The sequence below is a fragment of the Phodopus roborovskii genome, unplaced genomic scaffold (genome assembly GCF_943737965.1).
Source record: "Phodopus roborovskii unplaced genomic scaffold, PHOROB, whole genome shotgun sequence".
Taxonomy (NCBI): domain Eukaryota; kingdom Metazoa; phylum Chordata; class Mammalia; order Rodentia; family Cricetidae; genus Phodopus; species Phodopus roborovskii.
In genome coordinates this window covers 2,564,511-2,591,866 of record NW_026126651.1, presented here as the reverse complement: position 1 = coordinate 2,591,866, position 27,356 = coordinate 2,564,511, and the positions used below count along the sequence as shown (strand labels likewise).

The following is a 27,356-nucleotide window of genomic DNA, read 5'->3' as shown; positions in this document are numbered from 1 at the left end:
CCACTCGCCACTGTGACTCAGTCCCCTGCAGGCCAGCACTTCCTTGGGAAGTTGCAGCTGATGCACACTGGGCAGCCCTGTCCTTGTGAGACAGGCAGATGAGAAAGCCTTTAGGAAGAGTGTCTCTGCCTCTGTGTCTCTCACTGTCTCTGTGTGCTTCCGTCTCTCTCTGTCTCTGATGCTCTCTGTCTCTTTCCTTACCTCTGACCCTAATCCTTTTGTCCTGCCCTGGCTGCACCTCTGTCTCTTGCCTCTCTCCATCTTACAAAATCAGCGCACAGGGTGGACTTGGCTCTTTCCCAGCATGCCCAGTGCCTGGCACAGCCGCACACGGACAGGCGGTGTTCAGCAAAACTTCCAAAACGAAGAGGGCCGCCGGCCGGCCGCGGGCAGCCAGCCAGTCGCGACCACTGGGGTACAGCCGGAAGTCCCCGCGGCTGGCCCTGGACTCTGGTCGCGGGGAGCCTTCACCCTCTCCCTGGGAGAGCACCGGCCTCTCCCTCCCTGCCGCCGGCAGGAGGCGTGGGCAGCAGCTGGGAGAACCGGCTGTGCCCCTCCCCTGGGCCGGCCTGGTAGGCACCTGGCACTGGCGGGCGCGGCAGACGCTGCGCACCTGGCCCCGACGCCAGCCCGGCTACCTCCTGCCCTGCCCGCCATGGACGGGCCACAGCCCCCAGCCCTGTGGGGCGCATTCGAGAACCGTATCTCCGAAATTAGGTGAGGCACTGTGCTTGCCAGGGCCTGGGCACGGTGGGGACGGGTCCTGGCCAGGGAGGGGACCCCCCCCCCACTGGATTCAGTCATGGGATGCTGCTCTCCAGCTCCGGTTTTTGTGTCGCGGGGAGGGGGCAGGGCCTTTACTAACAAATTGGCTAAGGGGAACCGGGATCCTGGTCCCCTGCAGCTGCAGGAGAACAGGGTTGCTTGCTGACTCCTACACCAGCTGGGAACCCCACACGTCTCCTGTGCGCGTTCTCCATCTGAGAGGCGACGGGGAGCCTGGGATGCTGGCCGAGGGGGGAATGGGTCTCGGATGCTGGGAGACTTTAGGGCCGGTCTCTCCCATCATGTGGCGAGTGTGCATAGTTCCTGTTTCTGGAGATGAGTCAGATACTCAGAGAGAACTCACTTCTTAGCGGATGGAGAAACTGAGGCTGGCCGGAAAAGTGTCCTGATCAGAGAGCCTTGGAGACCTCTCCATACCCCTCCCCCTTGGCTTCAGTTCTCGACTAAGCCAGCAGAAGCCCAGGAAGGGTTTGCAGCTCCCTGCAGATCATACAGTGAGGGGCCGGCCTTATCATCAACTCTTTTTTACCCTTTAACCAGTCAGGACTTGTCAGCCCTCCCAGGACCCCCTCTGGTACCCTGAGCTGTGTGTGTGTGTGGGGGGGTGCAGCTAAGCCCTGTCCTCCCCCTGTTGCTTCACTCCAATATGGTACTGTTCCAAGTCCTCCCTTCCCCTGCCTCAGCCAAGAGCCAGGGTGTGGGGAGGCGACCCAGACTCCCGGGACCAGGTGGTTGAATCTGATTGCTGTGTGACCTAGACAAGCTTCCTAGCATCTCTGGGCCCCTCAACCTTGGTTGAGCCCTCTCCTCTCTGCACCAGCTCTTCAGTCCTCACCCGACCTGGCACCTCCTCCTGGGCTTCTGTCCAGTGGGGCCACCAAGCCCCTGGAATGACGGTTGTCTGCAGATGAGCGTCTTGCTGTTTCTGCACCCCGCGTGTGATGTCGCTCTGGGCGTAGGCTTCACCCTTCCTGCACTTCCCTCGTATGCCCACGGCCTGTCTGTGGGTCCGCACAGCACAGGAATCTTCTCACGGCCCACCGTGTCCCGCTGGAGCCTCTCCCCAGCCTCCCAACCCCGGTGGTCAAGGAGCTGCCTCACCCATCCTGCCCGCCCGCCCGCTAGGGTGAGACTCCTCAGCACCCAGGCCCCTCCAGGCCCCACCCCACCCGAAGCACCCTCCCCTCCTACATTCCATTCACCCCACGACAGACGTCAGGTCCCTGGTCACGCCCCCTGCCCGGTACCTTTGCACATCCAGTTTTTGTCCTCTGTAGAGACTCCCAGAAAGGCTCGTTCCTAAGCCCCAAGTCCCCCCCACTCCTGCGTAAGTGTCCCCTGTGGCTCCCCAGGACCCAGGGCAATGGCCTTCAACGTTGTTTTAAGGGTTAGAGTTGCTTTGTTCAGAAGGCATTTCCTGAGCCAAGAGAAGCAATAGGAATGGAAGCCGCTTGGATCTGGTTGCTGGAGGTGGCTGCGGGCTGCAGGGCCCCTCGTCGGCCTCCCCACCGCAGGTCTCCTCTCCCGCAGCGCCCCCCCACGGCCCATCCCGGGGCCTTGTGCTTTGCTGTCCCCTTCGCTAGAGATCTCCACTCCCTCTTTTATTGGCCAAACTGCTTCTCAGGGTTGAAGATATAATTTAGAATTTCAAACCTCAGCTGTTTACGTTTCCTGGAGGAGAGAGGGAGAGGCAGACACACAGAACCCTGCTTGCCATGGTCCATCTTTAGATCTATCCTGCCCTGGGCACCATGGCAGCCAGGTATAGGAAACTCCTGAGGACAACGGCCAGGAATGAATGAATGAATGAACTGAAGAATGAGATTAGGAAACCTTTGATCTTGGGGTGAGTCAGGACTGCAGGAGGGACCAGGCGTGGTGGGCAGAGGGCATCAGCAGAATCCCATAGGGCGAAGAGCAGCGCCTCATCCTACCACGCCCCAGAGGCAATAAATGATCCCATTTTTAAGCCTCCTAAACAAGAACAGGTGAGCCATGATCTGTTCTAGATTATGGGTCATGTGATGCAAACTGTCCAGGATTTAATTTGGGCTAAAGGACAGTCAGCAAGATGCAGCCCTTGAAATGTTCTGGATAATGGGGATTGGTTATGCAGTATGCTTTATATGATGAGGCCTCGCAGCCTCATGTGGATCTGGAGGACAGAAGAAGCCTGGGGGGGCGTGGCTCAGGGTTGAGTCCTGTGCTACAGCAGCCAGGTATCCATCCCAGCACTCTGGGGAAGGGGGATGAGGAGGCCAGGGTCATCCTTGGCTGCAGAGTGAGTTCAAGGCCAGGATAGGCTAAATGAGGACCTCATCTTTTAAAAACGCAGGAGGAGTTGATGAGAGGAGAGAGATGCAGGAGGCAGGAGAGGCAAGGTCAGGCAGCCGGTGGCCGGACCACTGTAGTGAGCCCAGGCTCTCCGTCCGTCCATGCTGGCAGCCTCCTGGTGGCTTGCCCAGGTGAGAGGACCACAGATGAATGACCAAACATCAGCATCCCATCCAAGAGGCGAGATCCTGAGAAACTAAGAGGGCTGCCTCAGGTCACCCAGGTGCCATTAGTGTGAAGCCAAGATCTCAGCCGCAGAAAGCAAACTGTCTCCTTCCCTGAACTTGGGGAAGAGGACCGTGGGAAGGCGCAGAAAATGGAAGGCCTATAGTCCTCCACCCTCTGTAGCTGGTGCTCAGCGAGTACTCCACTGGGGAGTCCCTCACACCCTCGGGAGAAGGGTTAGGACAGAGAGTCAGAGAAGCTGCTGACGTGAGCGCCTGCCTGGGTGTAGTGGGTTCTTCCCACCAGAATCCCTGTGGATGCTTTCTTTCTTTCTTTCTTTCTTTCTTTCTTTCTTTCTTTCTTTCTTTCTTTCTTTCTGGTGCTGGGTTGGCCTCACAGATGCTGTCCAAGTGCCCTGCCGCTGAAGAAAGCCACCAACCTTCTCTTTCCTCCACAGCGTTTGCATTATCTTATTTCTTCCCTTGGACACCTGTGTGGGCTTGTGACTGTCACTGCACACATGGAGCTCGAGGACAGCTCCCTTCCATCATGCTGGTCCCAGGGCTGGAACTCGGGTCCTTAGACTGGCAGCATGGAGCGCTGTTGTCTTTTTACTTTTTGTTTTGGGACATAATCTTGCGAAAATGTCCATGCTGGCCTTGAACTTGGGATCCTCTTGCTCCTAGCTCTGGAATAGTTGGAATTTCAGGCCTTCCAGGCAGTTTCTATCTGGTTTTCCAGCTCGGTAGTGGGGAGGTTTCACAGACTCTGATGTGGAGTGTGGTTCTCTGCTGAGGCATCCATCCAGCAATAGTAGATAGGCTTTAAGCGACAAACACAACAGCAATGCCTACCTGGGGCTCAAGTGGGCAGGGCGGAGCCCCTTGGTAAAAAGCAGGCGGTGGCCCGGTGCTGGTGGCGCACGCCTTTAATCCCAGCACTGGGGAGGCAGAGGCTGGTGGATCTCTGAGTTCCAGGCCAGCCTGGTCTACAGTTCCAGGATGGCCAGGGCTTCACAGAGTAACCCTGTCTCGGGGTGGGGGGATGGGACAGCAATCCTCTCTGTCATGCCTTGGGGTCCTGAGGGGCCACTGACCAGATGGGCTGGGGAACTCCCAGTGTCTGGGGCCACCTGAGGAGAAAATGTGGCACCCAACATTAGTGGCATCAAATGCCGGGGCAACAAGGGGCATCCAGATAGCATCAGGGAGATCTGTGCCAGAAGCCTCGGGGGGACCAGAGCCAGGAAAGCCGGGCCCAGGCAATCTGAGCTCAAAGGCCACCTGCCTTGTGGCTCACTCACCAGGCCCAGGGGAACTGCGGTGTCTGTAAGATGGGTGACAGCTGAGGGATCAGATCGGTGCCCCGTATGGAAAGGAGCCGCTTTGAGGAGGGGTTGTGTAAGGGAGGGGCCGTCCGTTGCTTTTGGTTTGTTTTCAGAGATTTATTTATTTAATGTGCTTCTGTGTATATGTGTGCTTGTGTGTCTGTTCACAAGAGTGTGGGTGCCCACAGGGGCCGGAGGAGTCAGACCCCTCCCTCGATCTGGAGCTGCACAGTTGTGAGCTGTGCAGGCGTGATGCTGGGAGCTCAACCCCAGTGCCCTGGATGAGGACTGGAGCAGTGTGCATGCTCAAACGCTGAGGAGCCATCTCTCCAGCCCCAGTTTGTGAGGCAGAATCTCCCTCCATTCTGTAGCCCAGGCTGGCCTTGAACTCATGGCAATCCTGCCTCAGCCTCACAAGTCCTGGGAATAAGAACAGTGAGGCATTCTCAGCTGGTTGGGAGAGTTTGTGTCTCCTACTTCCTTTGCCACTGAGACCAGGGATGGGGCGCAGGGAGAGAAAGAGAAACGAGGAGCTCCCCAGCGAGGCCGGAGCCCTGCTCACAGGCACACCCCTGTGTGACACACCTGCTGGGCCTTCCTTCCCCTCTCTCTCGTTTGTGTGGGTGGCCTTGCCTGTCCTGGAACTTGCTCTGTAGACCAGGCTGGCTTTGAACTCAGACATCTGCCTGCCCAGGACTAGGATTAAAGGTGTGTGCCACCACTGTGCCTAGCTCGCCCTTCCTTCCTTCCTGTCTGTCTGTCTTTCCGTCTTTCATTATGTGTGTTTCTGAATGTGATGTATGTGTTGTGTGCACATGTATGTGCTGGTATACTCACCTGTGCATGTACATGTGATAGCTGGAGATTGGCATCTTATTCTATTACTGTCCACATTTTCATTTGTTTTGTGTGTGTATGTGTGCGTGTGTGTGTGCACATGCGTGTGCTATGTTTGTGCAGGTGCCATAGGATGCCAGAAGAGGGCACCAGATCCCTTGGAGTGGAGTTATAGGCAGTTGTCATCCACTCGACATGAGTTCTGGGATCCAAACTTGTGTCCCTTGCAAAAGCACCAAGTGCTTTTACTGCTGAGCTGCCTCCAACTCCTTACCTTGTTTTGTGAGACAGGGTCTCTCTCTCAGACACTGGAGCTCTCCATTTCGTCTAGATTGGTTGGTCAGAGAGTCCCAGAGATCTGCTTTTCTCTGCTTTACCACAGCATTAAGATACAGACACCACAGCACCAAGACACACACACATACACACACACACACACACACACACACACACCACAGCACTGAGATTCAGACAGAAAGACAGACACACACACACACACATGCACGCACACATACACACCACAGCACTGAGATTCAGACACACACACACACACACACACACACCACAGCACTGAGATTCAGACAGACAGACACACACACACACACCACAGCACTGAGATTCAGACAGAAAGACAGACACACACACACACACCACAGCACTGAGATTCAGACAGACACACACACACACACACACCACAGCACTGAGATTCAGACAGACACACACGCGCACACACACACACATACACTATAGCACTGAGATTCAGCACTGAGAATCAGACAGACACACGTGCACGCACACACACGCACCCCCCCCCACAGTGCCCAGCTCCACATGGTGCTGAGGATTTGAACTTAGACACTCCGTGCGCCCACAGGAAGTACTTTCCCCACTGGGCCGTCTCCCCAGCTGTGCTCTTTCCTTCTTTGTGTTGGGTGGGGTGGAACTCGGGCCTCTATGGGCATTACTCCACTGAACCACACCCAGTCCCCCACTAGGGGACCCTAGGCAGGGGCATTGCCACTGAGTCACGCCTTCAGCCTTCCAACGCCTCACTTCTTTAGACACAGCATGGGCCCCCAGGTGGATGTTTCCTTGATGCCACAGCTAAACATGAGTGGGAGAGAGGCTCACACCTGTGGTCAGTATGCAGGAAGTGGAGGCCAGGAATCGCGACAAGCCCGGGGCCAGCCTGGGCTACTGAGTGAGACCCTGTCTTTGAAAGAGCAAAACCAGAAAACTGCAATAGAAATTAAGTAGAGTTACTTCTTTCCCACACTAAGCCTGAGATCTGCGGCGTGTGTTCTTTCTGTCTGCTGACCACTCGGGCAGCTGCTCTGCCTGGGGAGAGATTCCATTTGCATTTTGATCTCATCGTGGTCACAGCTGACAAGTCAGCTAGCAGGCCCTGGCTGTTCCCAGCCTGCTAACCAAGCTTCCCACCTTCAAAACTGACATCAAGGCAGTAGCAGATGGGGAGACTCAGAGCCTTGATCCCGTGCCCCGGAGGTCACATTTCCAGTACTCAGGAGCATATGGGGCTGGTGGCTGTGGCACTAGACAGAACGCTGGGTCGGTGCGAGGCACCGTGCTAGAAAGGCACACGCGCGGGTGAATGGGAGCACAAGTCAGAGAGAAGTGGGAAGAGCCCCAGGCGAGAGGCCACGAGGAGCCTGGTGTGCTAGAGCATGGAGCATTTGGGAACAGACTGAGCCTGTCAAGAGCGGGCGGGGAGGAGGCTGTTCAGGCCCTTCAGGGAACTTAAGGCCCTTCGGCTGACACTCCACATTCCGTAGCCTCAGTCTCTCAAATGCACCAACAAGATGGGGGCCGTACCTCAAAACCTAAATTAGGTATTACGTGCTGGGCATAAAAACACCATTTAAACTTATTTGCTTTACGCTGGATGTGGTGGCACACGCCTTTAATCCCAGCGCTCGGGAGACAGGGACAGGTGGATCTCTGTGAGTTCGAGGCCAGCCTGGTCTACAGAGTGAGTTCCAGGACAGCCAGGGCTGTTACACAGAGAAACCCTGTCTAGAAAAACCCAAAACAATTGTTTTGTTTTGAGACAGGGTCTATAGTCCAGGCTGGCTTTGAATCCAAAGCGATCCTCCTGCCTCGGTCTCCTGAGTGTTGGGGTTACAGGCCTGTGTGACCAGGCCTATGATTATTCCATTTTATGTCAGATACTGGAGTGCCCTCACATTCTGGAATCTATACAGACCTGTCTGTGCTGAGGGCAATTTCTTTCACAAACCTAGAAAGTATCAACCACCTTTGCGTGAGCCAAACCAGCCAGATACGAGGGAACAGCTACTAGAATGACATTAAGAGAGTTCTGGGCCAGTCTCATTCAGTCTGGGGTGGAGAATATCAGAGCAGCAGTGGCTGCTGGGGCTGATGGGAAGCTACACACAGCCTACAAAGTTCTGCCTCCTGGCGGTGGCTCCCACAGGGGCTTCTGCCTCCTGATGGTGGCTATCACAGGGACCTCTGACTGCCAATTGTTGGGTATCGTTCCTCAAATGAAATGCTTTCTAAAGGACAAGAGTGTAAAGATTTTTTTAATTTCATGTGTATGGGTATTTCTCATGCATGCCTGGTGCCTTTAGAGGGCATAAGACCCCACAGAACTGGAGTTACAGATGGTCGTGAGCCACCATGTGTGTACTGAGAATTGAACCTGGGTCCTCTGGAAAAGTGCTCTTAAGCACTGAGTCATTTCTCTAGCCCCAGAAGAAAACTTTTAATTAAAAATAAGAAAACAACAAGAGTGAGTAGGGTACCCTTTGCAAAGCATGAGATGAGGCTTGGCATGACTCTGGTGGAGCCCTGCCTAGAATCCCCCAGTGAGGGGCTGGGGCGTGGCTCAGTGGTAGAGCCCCTGCCTAGAATCCCCCAGTGAGGGGCTGGGGTGTGGCTCAGTGGTAGAGCCCCTGCCTAGAATCCCCCAGTGAGAGGCTGGGGCGTGGCTCAGTGGTAGAGCCCCTGCCTAGAATCCCCCAGTGAGGGGCTGGGGCGTGGCTCAGTGGTAGAGCCCCTGCCTAACGTGGACTAGGTCCTGGGTTCAATGCCACCATTTCAGGGCAGTGGATCGGGGGCGGGGTGAGATGGTGTAGATGGACCTCAAAGTCTTCATGATACAGTGACCCAGGAGTGAGCAAGGTGATGTAAGATTGAGGCTTGTGATCAGTGAGGCTGAGAGAGTAGGAGCAAGAGGAGGAGTCCCAGAGCAGCGTGAAGCACGCCCGCGCGCACGCGCACATGCACACGCACACGCACACACCACACATGCACACACGTGCACGCACACACACATGGGCACACACACACATGCACAGACACACACTCTCTCTGGAAAACACACACATGCACACACAGGCACACACAGGCACACCCATGCACTTGAGTACACACACCCACACACACATGTACACACATGCTCTCCCACACTCATGCATGTCTTTCCTGAGGCTCACATGGCATTGACCTTGACAGTTGCTCACTCATGAATAATAAATGGTTATAGGAATATATATGTGATCTACAGCTAGAAATATTTTACAACCTAAATAAACTTTGTTTTGGGTAGCACTGGGGTTTGAACCCAGGACTCTGCATGCCAGGCCAGTGCTCTACCATCCAGCGGTGTACACCAGTGTCAGTGTCTCTGGCTCCTAAGTGCTGGGACTAAAGGCGTGCGCCACCAGACTCCTCCTCTTCCTGTTTTGAGACAGGGTCTCATGCAATTTCACAGGCCAGCCTAGTAATCAAGACCTTCCTGCCTCATCTTCTCAGGTGCTGGGTGGCAGGCCTGTTCCATCAGCTCCAGCTTCTCTGATGCATTTTAAGCTGAAGCTACACACCAGGACCTTTGACCCCCATACATTCTGGGCTTCCGATTACTGGAGTTCAGTTTGTTTCTGGCTTCTTTACAGCAAATGTTTGTGTGTGGTAAATTTCAGAAACAGTAAAGGATGCCAGCTGAGGATACTGTCAATATGGAAACATGCCAGGTGTGGTAGTTAGCGCATCTTTAATCAGGAGGCAGGGCAGCTGGACCTCCGAGTTCGAGGCCAGCCTGTTCTACAGAGTGACTTTCAGGACAGCCAGAGCTGCACAGAGAGCCCTGTCTGGGGATGGCAGCGGCGGGGGGAGATGGATGAGCCTCTTTGTGAGGAGCTGGGTGCAAACGTTTTGCAGAGCACTCATTTCTCTCTTGGCTTCTGGTTCTCCAGGGCTGCGGTCAACATCTTGCGGCTTTCACTGGGTTCTTGGTCAAGGTCATCGGTGTATCCCGTGCATCCCCGGGGGTGGGACACATGTCCGTTCATCTAACAGATACAAGGGGTACTGCCCCTCACCCTACTCTTCCTGGTTCTTGAAGGTAGAATGCTCTCCTTACCAGCGGGAAGGTACACCGAAAGAAGGAAATACACAAAGACACTAGCCGCTAAGTATTAAGTGATGGCAAGCAGAGTAGCCAAGGCCGGGAACTGAAAGTCAGGCTCCTGGGCCGGGGCAGCCGCGCATCACAGTGCTAACAGGGAACGGCGAGGCTACGTGGCACCCCTGGCTCTGGCGAAAGCTGGAGTTGGGGACGCCCGCCCGCCGGCACAGGTGCACTCCATGCAGAGGCCAGCGTGGAGGTGAGCCCCGATGTGAGGAAGGGCATCCTGGCAGGCAGTCAGGGCGGCTGAAATGCTGTGGGGCTGGAGCTGGCTCAGGCTGGGGGACTCTGGTGAGCTGACCCCAACATGAGTCAGCAGGACAGCCTGGCGTCTGTGACAGTGGGGGCTGGCTGAGTGGGGCTACAGCCTGCCCACACCCCAGAGCCCACAGCGCATCCTCGCATCCTCGTGTCTGTCCCTAATGGCCCTCCTCAGAGGGGTGCCTCTGAAGCCCAGGAGCAAATGGAAATGCCCTGTTCCAGAGCTCCCTGTTTGACATTAATTTCCCCTTCTCTCCCTCCTCCTCTCCCTCCTCCCCTTCCTCCTCCTCTTCCTCCCCTTCCTCCTCCTCTTCCTCCCCTCCCTCCTCCCCTCCCTCCTCCCCTCCCTCCTCCCCTCCCTCCTCCCCTCCCTCCTCCTTCTCTCCCTCTTCCCTTCCCTCCTGCTCCTTGTCATCTTCTTCCTTCCGTCTTTCCTCCCACTTCCTTTATTATGAGACACGATCCAGATATGTCGCCCAGGCTGGCTTCAAACTTGCAATCCTCCTGTCTCAGACCCACATACCATCAGTTCCTGATGTTTATAGTGACATCACCTAGAGCTGGCTGGATCAATCCCAAGGACAGATGCTGTCATTGGGTTCTCAGGACTCTCTGAGCCCTGGCCCTTGACCAGGGCTCATGAAATATCAGCGGGTGAATGACAGACCGACCAGCCTCCAGTGAAGGAGCCTGTGATGTCTTTGAGTGTTGCTCACATGTCTCCCAGCAGTGGGACAGTGGCATGGGCGAGGTAGACAAGAGAGTCCCTGGCCATCATTGTGAGGAGACTCTTAAAAGGTAGAATCACAGCTCGGGATTTGGCTCAGTTGGCAAAGCACTTGCCCAGCACACAGGAGGCCATGGGTTCCGTGCCAGCACCACATAGACCAGGTGACGGTGCGCACCTGGGGCCCCAGCACCAAGGAGCCTGCGGCAGGATTTCCAGGAGTGCGTGAGGCCTGTCTCAAGAGACGAGCTGACAGTAGTGTGGTGAGATGGGAATGGGGGTGATGTCATAGCTCAGGGGGTGTGATGCAGCGCGGGGCTCCCAAAGGCCCTCCAGCAGGCTCAGGGCTACCCACCTCCTTCACCCCAACAGCCTGGGCTGCCCCCTTGACCCCTGCGTATCTGAGGATGTCACTGTGTTCGCTTCCTGCTCCTGTCAGTGGCACAATGGCCACTCAGACAGTCCTGGGACTTCTGTCATGCCAGGTCGCTCAGAAATGGCGCTCTCTAGCGGAAAGCCAGGTGTGTGCAGGACAGTCCCTGACTCGGTGGCTTCCAGGACCAAGTTTGAGGCTCATGGTTGGTTCCCCCCAAACCTTAGCACTACTCTGTTGCTTCTTTGGGAGTGTGTGTGTGTGTGTGTGTGTGTGTGTGTTTACATGTACAGCGGCATGTGTTCATAACTCAGATTGTCGGGTTCGAATCTTCTCTGGCCTCCATGGCTGTGCAACATTAGCCAGGTGGCTCTACCTCTCTGAACCTCCATCGTCTCCTCCTAAGTCAGGGATCATCAGAAGCCTCATGGTGTTGCTTCGTGAATCCACAAGGTCAAGGAGGACTGTGAGGCCAAAATTCCCTTCCTTCAGTGAACACAAAAGCTCTCTCCCCAGTGCCGGGAGTATTTGGAGACATTGACCAAAACAGACACACCAAAACTAAATAACTGTTGAGGCTGGAGAGATGGCTTGGCCATTACAGCACTGGCTACTCTTGCAGAGGACCTGGGTGCACACGTGGCGGCTCACAACTGTCTGTAACTCCAGTTCCGGGGATCGGACACCTCTTATGTCCTCTGCAGCCACTGCATGTGATACAGAGACACATGCAAGCAAAACATCCATACTTATAAATTAATTAATCTAAAGGAATGTTTTCACTGACGAAAGCCCCCGGACAAAGAAGATAGTCAGAATACAGGGCTTGATTCCTCCACTCAGTATCTGAAGCCCTAAACCACCCAGAATCCAAACCTTTTTGAGTGCTGGCATGATACCACGGGTAGAAGGTTGCATGCCTGACCTCATAGAACCAGTCAGAGCCAAAACACGGGGAACAAAAACTATCAGATAAAAAGTCTTCGGGGCTATGAGAGTATGTGGGAAGTGTCTGGGAACCAGAGTTTAGACTCGGGTTCCTTTCCCAAGGCATCTCCATGTGTGTATCCAGCTATCCCAAAATACAAAATTCTCCACGTGAGCCTCTCTGAGCCCTGGGTTTTAGGTGAGATGAGGCAATATTGAGCCTGAGCTGTATGAACTGAAACATCTCAGAAGGGATACGTGTGTGTGTGTGTGTGTGTGTGTGTGTGTTTGCAAATCCAGCCCGCTGTCCTCCATGACCAGGTTCAGTGACATCATGACATATTTCGCATGGGGAAGGTAAGAGTCTGTAGAGGAATGGGAAGTGAGATCTCCCATCAGTACGGCCTGTGTAAAACCCTACAGCAGGGTTGGCCCAGAGTGTGGGAGGTAGAACACAGCGTGTGTTGGGCCAACAGAGATGATGGCACAGAGGGACAGGGCAGATGGGTGTCTTGTGGGTCCTTGTGATGACGTGCCTTACTTTCAGGAAGATGGGTGCTGTGAATTTGAGCATGGGAGGGGCTGAAGCACCTGGTCCTGGTGGGTCCTCTCCTGCTGGCGGGAAGAGCTGACTGTGGCCTTAGTGGGGGCAGTATAAAGACGCGGTGGCTACAGCGGTCAAGGCTCTGGTGATGGTGGCTTCTCCTCCTTCCATCCATCTCCTAACGTGGAAGCCTGTCTCAATTCAGCCTTCCCTTCTCCGCCACGGGGGCCGAGCTGGCTGCCTTGTGAGGATGAGCCCTCCTCCTCACTGTCAGTGCTAACGTGGAGACCAGCAGTGGGTATCGGCACAGGGAATGAGGAAACCACGAGTGTTCTGGGACTTCCGTCCTTCGTTCATTCACTTGTTCATTTGATTCTTCATTCACTCGTTCTCCTAGGCATTCTCAGTTTTGTGCATTGATTCACTTTCTCACTTACTCAATTCTCTCGGGTGTTCTTTTATCCACTCTTCATTCATTCATTCATTCATTCATTCTCTCCCTCGTTCGCTTGTCACCCATCTTCTCTCTTATTCATTCACTCACACATGACTAAGTGTCAACAGTCTGAGCCCGGGCTGCTTGGCCTTTCAGGACATGAGCCGCAGTCAGAGGTTTCTGTTTTGTTTTGTTTTGTTTTGTTTTGTTTTGTTTTGTTTTGTTAACTAGTGGAGCAGTGGCCCAGGTGTCCACATTAATTCACTTAGTCACCCAGGAACCATTTCAGGGTGCCTAAGGGCACAAGATTCTTCCCTGGAAGGTGACTCAGTTCCCCTCTCCTGGTAATGGGAAAGAAATAGCTCTCTCAAGGAGCAGCCGAGATCAAAGACTAAATCATACTTGGGGCTACTGAGTGCCTCTTAAGAGCCTAGCACTTAAGATATACAAGCCCTTGTAATCCTCAGTAGGACTGAAGGCTTGGAACAGCGATTCGAGTTGTCCGTGTGTGGCAGATGAGGAAACTGAGGCTCAAGGTGGCAAGGCAGGTTAGGCACAGCCATGGGCAGGCATCCATCAGCCAATCTGCCTGGCAACTGGTGATCTCATCGCTCCTGCGTGCTGAGCCAAATCTACCTGGTTACTGGTGATGTCACACATTCTACCCTTAGGCTCAACCTATGGAAACGGGATAAGATCGCTGGGCAAGTGTAAAGAAGTCACAATTTGCTGAAGGCACATTGCCCTGCAGGCCAGCCTGAGCAGGGTCTCGATGTTGTTGATACATTGTTGTGTAAAATGGCTATTTTAGCTCAGGTTTATGGGATGCCAGAGCTTCAAGCCAGGCTACCAGGCTGCTGGCTGACCGCTTACAGCCTCCTGTAGTCCTTCTGTATGAAATTTAAACAACTTTGATGCAACACTTTCTCCGTGTTAAACAGTGGCTTGAGAACTTTTCAAAACACTACAAGGTGGCTGTTATTATGCCTGTATATATATCAGAAACCCAAGTCACAGGGAGCTTCCCAGGCTGTGGATTCCTGAATGCATTATCCTCCATCTTTCTGAGAGTCACCTGTGTGTTTAGAACCAAACTCATCATCAGCATCATCAGCATCATTGTTGCTGATGTAGGTTCTCCCAGGGCCTTGTGACATACCACACAGCCATGCCCACCCTTCACTGGGGAGTGTAGGAAGGAGCCATTCCGAGGCATGCCAACCCCAGCCTCTCACTGGGAATCTTACATTCCAAACTTTCTTTCTTTTTAAGGTGTATTGGATTGTGTATATTACGTGTGTCTCCGTGTGTGTCTGTATGGCTACCTATGAAGGCTAGAAGAGGTACCAGAGGCATTAGATATTTGTGGGGACCAGAATCAGAACTTGGGTTTTTTTGAAGTAGCTATAAGTGCTCCTAACCACTGAGCCCCCCCAAAAAAAAACAAAAACAAAAAACAAACAAACAAACAAAAAAACTCCCCAGCCCTCATTTTTGGGGGGCAGGGAGATTACAGAAAGGGATTTTCTATGTAGACTTGGCTGCCCGGGAACTTCTTTTGTATACCAGGCTAGCCTTGAACTCAAGAGCTCTGCCTGCCTCTGCCTCCCAAGTGCGGGGATTAAAGGCGTGCACCGCCGCCGCCGCCCCCGCCGCCACCACCACCACCACCTGGCAGCGTCTTGCTTTTTGAGACTGGGCTCCCTGCGCTTTTGCAGTTGGCCTTTAGCTTTCTGTCCTTTGCCCTCAGCTTTCTTTGTCTTGGGAATGACTAACTTGACTCACTGGTCTCACTCAAAGCAGTCAGTCGAGGTGTTACCACAGCAGGTGGTGACATCCACAGTTCTGGCCATCCTGACCTCCCCTGGTCTCCAGTCCCTTCCACACTGAGAAGGACAGACACAGGGACCTGCAAAGGACTTTAGTGGATCCCTGACAGCATTCAATTACACAGTGGTGGAGTGTGGGATTTGCCTCCTCACATAGAGAGGTATAAAACCAAACAGATGCCAGGACCTTGGAATCCATGTCTGAGGAGGCCCAGTCCAGCCAGGACCTTGGAATCCATGTCTGAGGATGCTCAGTCCAGCCAGGACATTGTAATCTATGTTTGAGGATGCTCAGTCCAGCCAGGACCTTGGAATCTATGTCTAAGGAGGCTCAGTCCAGCCAGGACATTGTAATCCATGTCTGAGGATGCTCAGTCCAGCCAGAACCTTGTAATCTATGTCTAAGGAGGCTCAGTCCAGCCAGGACCTTGGAATCCATGTCTGAGGATGCTCAGTCCAGCCAGGACCTTGGAATCCATGTCTGAGGAGGCTCAGTCCAGCCAGGACCTTGGAATCTATGTCTAAGGAGGCTCAGTCCAGCCAGGACATTGTAATCCATGTCTGAGGAGGCTCAGCCTCCCTGTCAAGAATCTGAAGCAGGTGTAACCAAGAGCTTTTCTTATGAACTTTTAGTGAGTACTGTTTTTCAAAATTAAGCAATATGCTGTGGTTTCTTTTTGCCCCCAAAATATGCACCCTAGTGTGGTAGCTCACTGGCGGGACAGTGGGCTAATACGCCACACCAAGGCTCAAGGTCCATTACTACTAACTCATTAGATAAAGTATATGTCCTAGATGAGCCTCGTGGCCCAGATCTGTCATTCTAGTTACTTAGAAGGCTGAGACCCAAGAATCAAAAGGTGAAGGCTATCTGTAACAGCTTGGTGAGACCCCATCTCCAACAAATTAATAGAGGGCTGCAGGGATGGCTCAGAGGTAGAGCCCCTGGCTTAATCCCCCCACCCAGCGAGGGGATGGGGGCATGGCTTGGTGGTAGGACACCTCCTGTACCATTCCGGAAGCCCTCGGTTCAATTCTGTCTTTGGAAACTCAGTTCTGTGGCTGCTTAAATGCGTCATGGCTTTAGGAAAAGCAGCTAGATCATTTTAGCTTCTCGGTGAGTCATCGTGGGTTTTCGCATGGGCTCTGCAGCGTGCAGCGTGGGCAGGGCACCTGCCACCTTTGGCTTGGGTTCCTCATTTGTAAAATGGTCTGGTCACGCGGTGTCGCCTTCCAGGGTTGGGATGGGGGATAAACACGAGGAGAACACTTAGCCCTATTTTACAGATGTGAAGTGCTCTGCCTCCTGCCAGCTGCTCGGCTTTGGCCCTCTGTGCCCAGCTTTCTACACCCATAATACGAGGATAATAGGCATGACATCACGGGTAGCTGTGGTGATGTTGAAACAGATGCACTTTTCAGGTGGACACATGAGGCCCAGAGGAAGGGCAGTGCCCGCCAGGGTGCGTGGAGGGGCTGCCCCTTGCTGCCCACTCCTTGTTGGCTTTTACATGTGCCGTTCCTCTCTTACAGCCAGAAGCTGCAGGGTGAATATTTCTGGTACAAAGGCATCCCCTTCCCAGTCGGTATGTACTCACCGGAGAGCCTCAGCTTGGCGGAGAACACTAACAATGTGCGGGACGAGGACATCTTCATTGTCACCTACCCCAAATCAGGTACCGCTGGTGCTTGCTTGGACTCAGGGAAGGAATAGGGAAGGAAGGGAGGAAGCCTGTGAACTTGGGAATGTGTCCTCTGCTCGGGGCACCTACTTGTGCTCCGACCACCACTAGCCCTGTTCCAGGCATTCTGAGACCTGGCTACCCCCTGTCTCCAGGGCTGCAACAGCATCCCCAGACCTCCCCTGCTCCCTGTCTCCAGGGCTGCAACAGCATCCCCAGACCTCCCCTGCCCCCCGCCTCCTCCCTCCAGGGCTGCAACAGCATCCCCAGACCTCCCCTGCCCCCCCCCCGCCCCCTGTCTCCAGGGCTGCATCAGCATCCCCAGACCTCCCCTGCCCCCTGCCCCCTGTCTCCAGGGCTGCAACAGCATCCCCAGACCTCCCCTGCCCCCTGCCCCCTGTCTCCAGGGCTGCATCAGCATCCCCAGACCTCCCCTGTCCCCCCCGCCCCCCCCCAGTCCCCTGAGCCCTCTCTGTTCTCCTCTTGGCTGCTGTGTGGTCTGGTGGGTACTTTGTTTCTGCTGAGACAGGTTTTCATGTAGCACAGGCTAATCTTAAACCCTGGTCCTCTGCCTCAGTGTCTCAGGTTCTGGGAGGGTGGGCCTGTCACCAGGCACAGCCTCACTGATGGGGGGTCTGCTTTCTTGCTGGAAGGGTTAGTTGTCTGGGGAAACCCGAGAGCTTTGTCTACACTGGACACTACGGTGCTTTCTGACCCCAGAGCCACGCCTGCTGCCTAACATGTTTGTGGGAGAGTCTCTTCCTCTCCATTTCATGCTTAACTCACATAGAGAATATTACTTGGTCTTCATAGATAAGGAAACTTTCTTTTTGTGGCGGAAAACACCCTGACCCAGAGCAATGCAGGAAGAAAGAGCTTGGACGGCTTACACTTTCAGGCCATCGAGGAGGGGAGTCAGACCAGGAAATCAATCAGGACTCAAGCAGAAGCCAAGCAGAACACTCCTTACTGCTTGCCCTCTGTGCGCCGCTAACTCTCTATAAGGCCCAGGGCCCTCTGCCCAGGAGCAGCACTGCCCAGAGAAGGGCTGGCCCTTCTATATCAATTAGTAGTCCACCGTATGCCCATGGAAGCGTAGACCTTTCATCGCAACACCCAGGAGGCAGGGGCAAGTGAGTCGGAGGCCAGCAAGGTCTAGGTAGCAAGTTCCAGGCCAGCAGGACTACATTCCCTCTCAAGTAAACAAATATAAAAAGAGAAAGAAAAAGGAAATGCCTCACAGGCATGCCCTCACACTGATCTGATTGAGGAAGCTTCAGCTGAGACCCCCGGGTGACTCTGGACTGTGTGGACAGCTGAGGCTCACTGGGGGAAGCTGGATACAGTGATGCTTATCTGAAATCCCAGCATGATGGAGGGGAGTGAGGATCAGGGGTTAAAGGTCATCCTCAGCTGCAGATGGGATCTGAAACCAGCCTGAGGCACATAGACCCTGTGTTACTGCAAGAGTGAACCTTACAGATAGATACCACACCAGGAGAGATAAACCAGACACAAAAGGATGAAATGAGGCCCTAAAGTAGCCATGCGTGCATGCTTGGAGAAACTGCGAGGCAGAAGCGGCGTAATGCGGACGTCATGCGATGAGCAAGGAGGGCGTTTGTTTAGTGACTACAATTTCTGTTAGGGAAAAGAACAGACTTTGGGTGTCGACGGGGGTGACTTGCAAAACGTGGTTGTACGTATGTCGCCAAACGGAAATGGTTAGGATGGGGAGGGCTGCGTTTGTGCATATTCTAACACAAAGAGAAGGGGCTGGTCCCCGCGGCACAGAGAGGCCGCGGGCGAGGAATAAGCCCTACCCTCGCAGTGATCTGGGGAGTGGGGCTCCCCTGCTCCCGTCTCCGGATTCGGGAGAGGTGCTGAGATGTCCTGGTGGAGAAGTCTTGTAATCCCCCTGCGCTAGTGATGCTGCTGCCACCGAGAACAGTGTCGAACCATTCCTGTTCCTCGGGCGCCCTCTGCCGGTGGCTGAGGGCTGAGACCGCTAGCGAGGCGCCTTCTGCCCAGGAGCCCCAGGCCCAAGGCTGATGATGGAAGAGAACACTGAGCCTTGGGCTCCTGGGCAGGGAGGGACAACTCCTTGCTGAAACATGGCTTTCAGATATGAGGTAAGTTGGGCCTGGTGGCATAGGCCTGCTCTGCTGTCTTTGCTAAGTCAGGGTCTGAGGAAGGAGGAGCCAAGGCTGGCTCTGGACAGCTTAATGGGATTTGTTTTTTGTTTGTTTTTGTTTCTCTGTAGACCAGGCTGACCACAAACTCAGAGATCCACCTGCCTCTGCCTCCCGAGTGCTGGGATTAAAGCGTGGGCCACCACTGCTTAATGTGATGTTAATACATATCATGACAAAAAGTAAAAAGAAATGAAGGTATGGCTCAGGGGTAGAGCCCTGCCTAGAATCCCCCAGTGAGGAGCTGGGGCGCGGCTCAGGAGTAGAGCCCCTGCCTAGAATCCCTCAGTGAGGGGATGGGGCGTGGCTCAGTGGTAGAGCCCTGCCTAGAATCCCCCAGTGAGGGGCTAGGGTGTGGTTCAGAGGTAGAGCCCTGCCTAGAATCCCCTAGTGAGGATCTGTGGTGTGGCTCAGAGGTAGAGCCTCTGCCTAGAATCCCCCAGTGAGGAGCTGGGACGTGGCTCAGGGGTAGAGTCCTACCTAGAATCCCCCAGTGAGGGGCTGGGGTGTGGCTCAGAGGTCCAGCCTCTGCTAAGCATTTCTGAAACTCCAACTCAATCCCTCTTACTGCAAACAGACAAACAAAAGACAAAGAAAACCCACAGAAATAAATGTCCAGGTGTAGTGACTTTAATCCCAGTACCCAAGAGGCAGAAGCAGGAAGATCTCTGAATTTGAGGACAGCCTGGTTTGCATAGTGAGTTCCAGGACAGCCAGGAGATCTTGTCTTGAAAACAACTGTAACAAAAATAAATAAATAAGGGTGATGAAATGTCTCACCATGTGAATGCACTTGCCACCGAGGCTGACAACCTGAATATGAGTCCCAGAACCCACATAAAAGTCAAGCATGGTAGAAAGCTTGTACCTAGGACTTCAACAGATCTTGGGGCTTCATGGCCAGCCAGTTTAGGCAAGATGGTGAGGTAGGAGACCCTTTCTGTTAAAAAAAAAAAAGAAAAGAAAAAAGAAAGAAAGAAAGAAAGAAAAGAAAGAAAGTAGGGAGTTATAGAAGACGACAGAATGTTTTCCTCTGACCCCCACACATTCAGAAATGGTCAAATCTTCCCAAAGCACCCAGGCACCACACGCACAGGAAGGCAGGCCGCTGGGAAGGCACACTGGCCCGGTGGCTGACGGAGGGGTTCCTGCCTGCTCGTCGGGCTGCAGTCATGCAGAGGGGTACAGACAAGCGAAGGGGAACCACTCTGCTGCAGCAGTGTCCACTTCCAGGGCACCTGGAAGTCCACGAGCAGCCACCGCAGGGAACTGCCGTAGTTCTCCTAGAGCTGCCTTTATTTTTATTTTATGCATGAGTTTTTTACTCATATGTCTGTATACCATGTGTGCACATTGCCCACAGAGGCCAGAACAGAGTCAGAGTGTGTGTGTGTGTGTACCTGTCACAGAGTGAGTGGAGGTCAGAGAACAATTTGTAGGAGTTGGTTCTCTGCTTTCGCCATGTAAATCCTAGGGATCGAACTCAAGTCATCAGACTTGGCAGCAATCCTCTGTCATCTTGCTGGCCCTAAGCCTCTTCTTCCATTTAATTTTTTTTAATTGTATGAAGATGGGTGTTTTACATTTATGTGTTTGCAGGGCCCACAGAGGCCACAAGAGGGTGTCACATCCCCTGGAACTGGAGTTACGAATGGTTGGGAGCTGCCATGTGGGTGCCGGGAATTGAACCTGGGTCCTCTGAAGGGCAGCCAGTGCTCTTAACCACTGAGTCCTCTGTCCAGTCCCCTTGTTCTTCAGGGTTCTATTGCTGTGAAGAAACACCATGACCACGCAACTCCAGTAAGGAAAGCGTGTGACTGGAGCTGTTTCACAGGGTCAGTCTGTTACCCTCATGGCAGGGAGCATGGTAGCTGAGAGCTCTCTATCTGGACCTTCAGGCAGCAGGAAGAGCACGCCTTGGGCCTGGCTTGAGCCTCTGAAACTTCAAAGCGCCCCCCCCCCCCAGTGACACCTCCTCCATCGAGGCCACACCTCCTAGCCCTTTCAAATAGTGCCGCCCCCTGCTGCTGAGCAAACATTCAAATGAATGGGCCAATGGGGGCCATTCTTAATCAACCCCCACACCCCTGTTTTTCTAAGACAGAGTTTCACACTCTAATCCAGACTGGCCTCAGATTCAAAGTGGTCTTCCAGCATCGGCCTCCAGAGTGCTGGAATGGCAGTCGTGTCCAGCGCCTGTCGAGGGTGTCCCTGCCTTGCCTCCTGCCTCCCCAGCTGGCTTCAAGCACGGCGCTGCCTTGGGGGGTTCTATTCCCACCCCTTGGTATCCCTCCTGCTCCCAGATAACCTTTCTGTTCTCTTGGTAGGCACCAACTGGATGATTGAGATCCTCTGCTTAATCCTGAAAGATGGGGACCCCTCGTGGATCCGCTCCGAGCCCATTTGGCAGCGTGCACCCTGGTGCGAGACCATCATAAGTGCCTTCAGCCTCCCAGACCGGCCCAGCCCCCGCCTCATGAGCTCACACCTCCCCATCCAGCTGTTCACGAAGGCCTTCTTCAGCTCCAAGGCCAAGGTGAGCCGGGTGGGCTGTGGGTGAGGGTGTGAGCTGACCCATGGAGCAGCTGCACGGTGAAAACACCCTTGGGAATCCACCTTTTAAAGAGGGGCAGAGTCTAGGCACCCCAGAGCCTGAGCAGGAGAGTGGTCATGATTTTCAGGTCATCCTATGCTACAGAACAATACCATGTTCTCTGCATTTGAGGTCAGCTTGGTCTACAGAGTGAGTTCCAGGACAGCAGGGCCACACAGAGAAACCCTAGTTGGAAAAAAGAAAAAAAAGAAAAAAGAAACAAAACAACCACAGAATTGGCTGGGGGCTTGGGGAACATGCTAAGTTGGAAGAGCGGCAGTCTAGCATGCAAAACCCTGGGCCACGCCCCCAGTACCGCACCAAGTAGGCATGCTGACACACACTTGTTTTTGTTGCTGCTGTTTGTTCCAAGACAGGGTTTCTCTGTGTAGCCCGGGCTGTCCCAGAACTCACTCTGTAGACCAGGCTGGCCTCAGACTTGGAGATCTGCCTGCCTCTGCCTCCCGAGTGCTGGGATTAAAGGCGTGCGCCGTGCCTTGGCTAATGCAAACTTGTATTGAGTACTCAGGAGAGGAGGCAGGGACGATCATCCTTGGCTAAGTAGCAAGCTGAAGGTCAACCTGGGACATAGAAGAATTTAAAAAAATAAGAAAATAAAAGCAAGGTGGTCCAGTGTGAGGAGACATGTCGAGTCAGAGGAGAAAGGTACAGAGACTCTAGGGTGAGTGGAGTCCTTGTGGCTGAAGCTCTGTGAGGCGGCGAAGAGGGGTTGGCACAAGATCTGAGGTGGTGACAAGGTCAGAGCTGTGTAGCCTTCTAATGGAGGCTCTGAGCAAGGGAGGGGCAAATGCTGGCCCAGGCATGGGCGCATGGGTGGCCTCTGGCCGCCACTTTGGGGATTCCCTGGCAGAAACCGGAAAGACAAAGATGCCAGCCCAAGCATAGGGAAGAGGCTGTGGCTAGCTGGACCAGGCATTGGCTGGAGGGAAGGCAGAGCTGGGCTGGCGCTTTACTTTTGGTCTTTTTTTTTTTTTTTTTTCTTAGATGTTCTCTTTGTTTTAAAGAGGTTTCAGTGTGTAGCCCAGGCTGGCCTTGAACTCACAGAGATCCGCCTGCCTCTGCCTCCCAGTCAGTATGTGGCATCATGGTCTCACTCGTCTTGACTTCGGGGTCTTCCGCCTCTGTGTTTGTTTCCAGAAACCAGACTGTCTCAGAAACAGCCCCTCCCTCTTCCCCTCCCGACGTGGTGGTCGGAGCCCACTCCACAGGGAATGTGGGCCGCCTGCAGGGTCAGAAGAGGGGGAGCAGAGCAAGCAGCCTGGGGTGGGACGCTATGCCTGACACCTTCCCTCCCCGCTGTGCACAGGTGATTTACTTGGGCCGGAACCCCCGGGACGTCGTGGTCTCTCTCTATTATTACTCCAAGATCGCAGTGCAACTGAAGGACCCCGGGACACCTGACCAGTTCCTTCAGGATTTCCTCAAGGGAGAAGGTGAGGACTGGGACGGCAGTCAGGAGGAAATGGGGAGACGCGGGGAGAGCCAGACGGGGAGACAGAGATGGAGAGGGGAGGCTAGCAGAGGGTGGACGGACAGACAGACAGACCAAGAGGCAGACGAGCAGCGGAACGGTCCCTTTTTGCTTGTCTCGGTATGGATGTGGCAGGAAGGCAGGCTGTGCAGACGAGAGCTGCTTGGGGTCGGGAGGGTCTCTGACCCTGGCGCAAAGGACGCGGTGGCCTGAGCGGCCTGGTCCCGAGAGCCATGTGGCCTCACACCCCCTCCCCCATGCCTGCAGTGCAGTTTGGCTCCTGGTTTGACCACATCAAGGGCTGGATCCGGATGCAGAGCCACGAGAACTTCCTGTTTATCACCTATGAGGAGCTGCAGCAGGTTCGTCTGGCGCTCTTCCCTTCCCACGAGCTTCCCGGGGTCTGCCGGTCTCCTCCCAGGCCCTGCACTGGGGAAGGAAAACCTACGGCGGTGGGGTGGTGGGAAGTGGGTGACTATAGGCAGACAGGGCAAATGAACTCGCGATCAGATAGAATGGACACGTAGACCGCAACAAGCGACCGGAGAGCGCGGCCAGAGCAGCCCGTGCAAAGGCCCTGGGGACGCCCCGCCCCACTCTCTCCGTCTCGTATGGCCCAAGTCTCCGAGGATGACCTTGAGCCAACTCTCTGGTTTCCAACAATGCCTGAGATTGTTAGGAGTGCACCACCATGCCCAACCATGCAGTGCTTCGTGGGGGCAAACCCAGCAAGCACGTGCTTGTGTGTTGAGACAGGGTTTCCTTGTGCAGCCCTGGCTGTTCTGGAACTCTCTGTAGACCAGGCTGGCCTTCATCTCAAGACCTTCCTGACTCAGCTCCACCAAGTACTGATATTACAGGCGTGTTCTGTAGCTATCGCCTTTTTCTCTTGGGGATTGAGCCCAGGTCTTGTGTACATTAGGCAAGCGCTCCCAAGTCCTCGCTGGGAGATCCTAGGCACGAGTTGAGCCTTAGCCTTTGCTTGCTTTATTTGAAGATAGTCTCAGTAAGTTTCCCAGGCTGGCCTTGAGCTTTCACCCCTGCTCAGCCTCCAGAATGACAGAGAAGACAGGAGACACTTTGTGTCGTTACAATGTAGATTCTCAGCACATAGGGCATCTCCGAACCTTTGCAAAGGCCGCTCTGTGGGCATCAGTGAGGAGTGTGCCTGCCCCAAGCCCACCCCAGCCTCGTCTCAGGGAAACAAGAAACCTCTTTCCCAGCACTCGGGAAGCAGAGGCAGGCGGATCTGAGTTCGAGGCCAGCCTGGTTTACAGAGTGAATTATAGGACAGCCAGAACTACACAGAGAAACCCTGTCTCAACTCCCCCTCTGCAAAAAAGAACAACAACAAACAAAAGGAGTTGGCAAGTTGACTGGAAGGGTAAAGTCACTTGCTACCAGGCCTGATGATCTGAGTTCAATCTTCAGATGAGGAAGGAGAGAACTGACCCATGCCATTTGTCCTCTGATCTCTACATGTGCACATAAACACACACACACACACACACACACGAGTGTGATGAAAAATTTAAGTGTATAGTATACATACATATTCACTTAAAATAGCAATAGCCCACTCATTTTGAGCTGTGAAAATCACATTTTTTTTAAGGTTCCCTCTGGTAAGTCCTCACCACTGTTCCATGGAAGAAATGTGTTCTAGCACTCTGGAGCGAGCTAGGCATTTGCCAAAGACACACAACAATTCCCTGTAGCCCCCATGTTTTTTCCATCCTGATAATTTCTTCTGATGGAAAGTTCTGGAAAAGGTTTCAGCACCATGTCTCCCTACCTACATCCAATCAGGTTTTATTTTTCAAGCTAGAAACTGGGCCATGGAGCCAAGCACAGCTTCTGGGCCACTCCTGGGGTGCATGGCACCACCCACATGTGTGTTTCTGGGACAGGCCTGTGGCTCAGAGAAGAAAGGGTTATGAAACAGGAATGACCTGGAAAAGGAGGCTTTGGGGCTGTGCACTGGCCAGTTACGCAGAGAGCCGCACGCCAAAGATGGCTGTGAGGTTGCGAGGACCGTGGGGCTTGGGGCCTGAGTCTGAGCTTCGGGGCTCTGTGACTTTGGACAAGTTCCTTGCTCACACCAAACCACTCTGTGCTTGGAAACCAGGCCTGGGAAGACTGTGTCCCACACCCTGGGGAGCCACTGGGTCAGGGAAGCCAGGGAAGGCTTAGCAAAACTGAAGGGACAGGATGCTGGAGGCAGGCAGGCTAGGAGAAGGGCTGCACAGACGAGGGGCTGCCTGGGACAGGGTGTGATGGGCTAGGGTGGGGACAATGGGGACACAGAGATGAGGACATGGCAGAAAAAAAAAAAAAAAAGGCAGGCGTTACAGGTGTCTGGGCTAAGGCAGACAGGTAGGGAAAGTCCTGGAGACCGGTGCTGGGGATGCAGGGAGAGGCCAAGCAGCCCCTCCCACAGCTGTGGGATTCTGACATTCAGGGTCTGTAAGCTGCTGGGCTGACCTCTGCCAACCCCTGCTCCCCCACCTTCTGCAGAATCCTCTAGAATCCTGGAGGACAGGAAGGCCCAAACTTGGACTTGGAGGTTGAAAAACTGAAGCAAAGATTCAGGAGCCCCTCCAGGCCAGCCAAAATGGTCCCACTCCACCCACTATTTCTCTTCCAACCCCAGGACCTGCGAGGCTCCGTGCAACGCCTCTGTGAGTTCCTGGGCCGGCCACTGGGTGAAGAGGCCCTGAGCTCTGTGGTGGCCCACTCAGCTTTTGGTGCTATGAAGGCCAATACCATGTCCAACTACACGCTGCTGCCGGCCAGCCTGCTGGACCACCGCCAGGGGGCGTTCCTACGCAAAGGTACCACTGTGCAGCTCATAGCTTCTGTGGCCTTCATTTTCCCCGGATGCTGTATGGAGTATAAGGGCCACCTAGTCTTCTCTCTCAGCAAGAGGTCTGGCATTCCATGTGTGTGCTTGCTGGTCTCCCTCCATCTGGGCGTCTCCCTGAAACAAAGCCTCCTGAGGGCATCCAAATCTGGGCTCCAACAGGAACTGTGTGTGTGTGTGTGTGTGTGTGTGTGTGTGTGTGTGTGGTTTTTCAAGACAGGGTTTCTCTGTGGCTTTGGAGGCTGTCCTGGAACTCGCTCTTGTAGACCAGGCTGGTCTCGAACTCACAGAGATCTGCCTGCCTCTGCCTCCCGAGTGCTGGGACTAAAGGCGTGCGCCACCACCGCCTGGCATCCCAGGAACCTTTTTATTAGTGTAGAATAATTCAGTATTTAGTCGGGTGTGGTGGTGCTTACCTACCGAACCAGCTATACCGAGTTGAGGTCAGCCTGGGCTACTTTAGACTCTGTCTCCAAACAAATCAGGACACTGTGACAATACAGGGTTCCCGGTGGTCCAGGTCAGTCCCTCATCTCCAGGTCCTGTTGCCATGTGGTTTCATTCTAAATTCCAAGAACTGGGAATGAGGATATCTAAGGTATATCAGCCCCCTCCGGGGAACCTTCTGGCCTCACCAGAGAGGTGACGTGACATGTAACTAAAATTCAACAAGTTATCCGAAAGGGCCCTTTCCGCACAGGCAAGAGCTGGACCCCAGTGGTCACCGTGATGCACTGTGATAGGATGGGCCAGCACTCAGTGCTTGTGGGGGCACCTGGCTGAGATGGCTCAAAGTCTGTGAGGACCTCAAACTGGTCCATTCATGTACAGCTTTCAGAGTGCCTGGCTGGGGTGCTCTGGCCATCAAGTCACGTGGCTAGAGGCCATGCTGGGTATCTGAGGGGTAGGAGGGTAGGGGGCGTTGTGCTGGCGGGCAGAGGCAGCTCCCGGGGGAGATGGTTGTAAAGTGGGTGTTTGGGTGCTAGGAGAGAAATGAGTTCCAGGAAGAGATCTGGGAGGCCAGAGGTCAAAAGGACAGGGCTGACAGGGTCACCTACATGTGAGGGAAAGAGGCAATAAGCATAGGGGTCTCGCTAGGTGACACAGATGGTGTAGCTGGCCATGGTGAGTGGAGGCAGAGGGGACATCCAGCAGCTCCTCAGTGGCCCCTTCCTCTGTCCCCTCCAGGGATCAGTGGTGACTGGAAGAACCATTTCACTGTGGCGCAGAGCGAGGCCTTCGACCGTGTCTACCGGGAGCAGATGCGGGGACAACCAAGCTTCCCCTGGGACATGTCCCCAGAGGACACCAGCCCTGATGGCGAACCTGACCCTGAGCCCAGCCCCAGCCCTGGCCCCGACCCAGGATCCTCTGATGACCCCGACCCAGCATCCTCACAATAAACTTATCGTTCCAATCAGCCTTTCCTCCATCCTTCTGGTCAGGTAGGCCAAGGACCCAGTCACACCACAGAGACCTCTCACTTCTCGCCCTTTGCTTGGCGGGTGGGGAGGCCCACCCTGAGCGTGAGTGCAAAA

At 54.2% G+C, this 27,356-nt stretch overlaps 1 protein-coding gene across 2 annotated transcripts; it reads left to right on the top strand.

Annotated features, from left to right (window-relative positions):
• Positions 1–249: 249 nt before the first annotated feature.
• On the top strand, positions 250–27,224 carry Sult2b1 (sulfotransferase family 2B member 1). Of its 2 annotated transcripts, none has more exons than XM_051174411.1 (7): positions 250–717; positions 16,530–16,672; positions 21,198–21,406; positions 22,791–22,917; positions 23,223–23,317; positions 25,609–25,789; positions 27,007–27,224. In XM_051174411.1, exons 1-7 carry the CDS (start codon positions 305–307, stop codon positions 27,219–27,221), a joined length of 1,383 nt encoding a protein of 460 aa, XP_051030368.1. In that variant the 5' UTR covers positions 250–304; the 3' UTR covers positions 27,222–27,224. The 2 variants fall into 2 exon arrangements, with proteins under 2 accessions (XP_051030368.1, XP_051030369.1); XM_051174412.1 differs by lacking the exon at positions 250–717 and adding an exon at positions 16,301–16,322.
• The last annotated feature ends 132 nt before the right edge of the window (positions 27,225–27,356 follow it).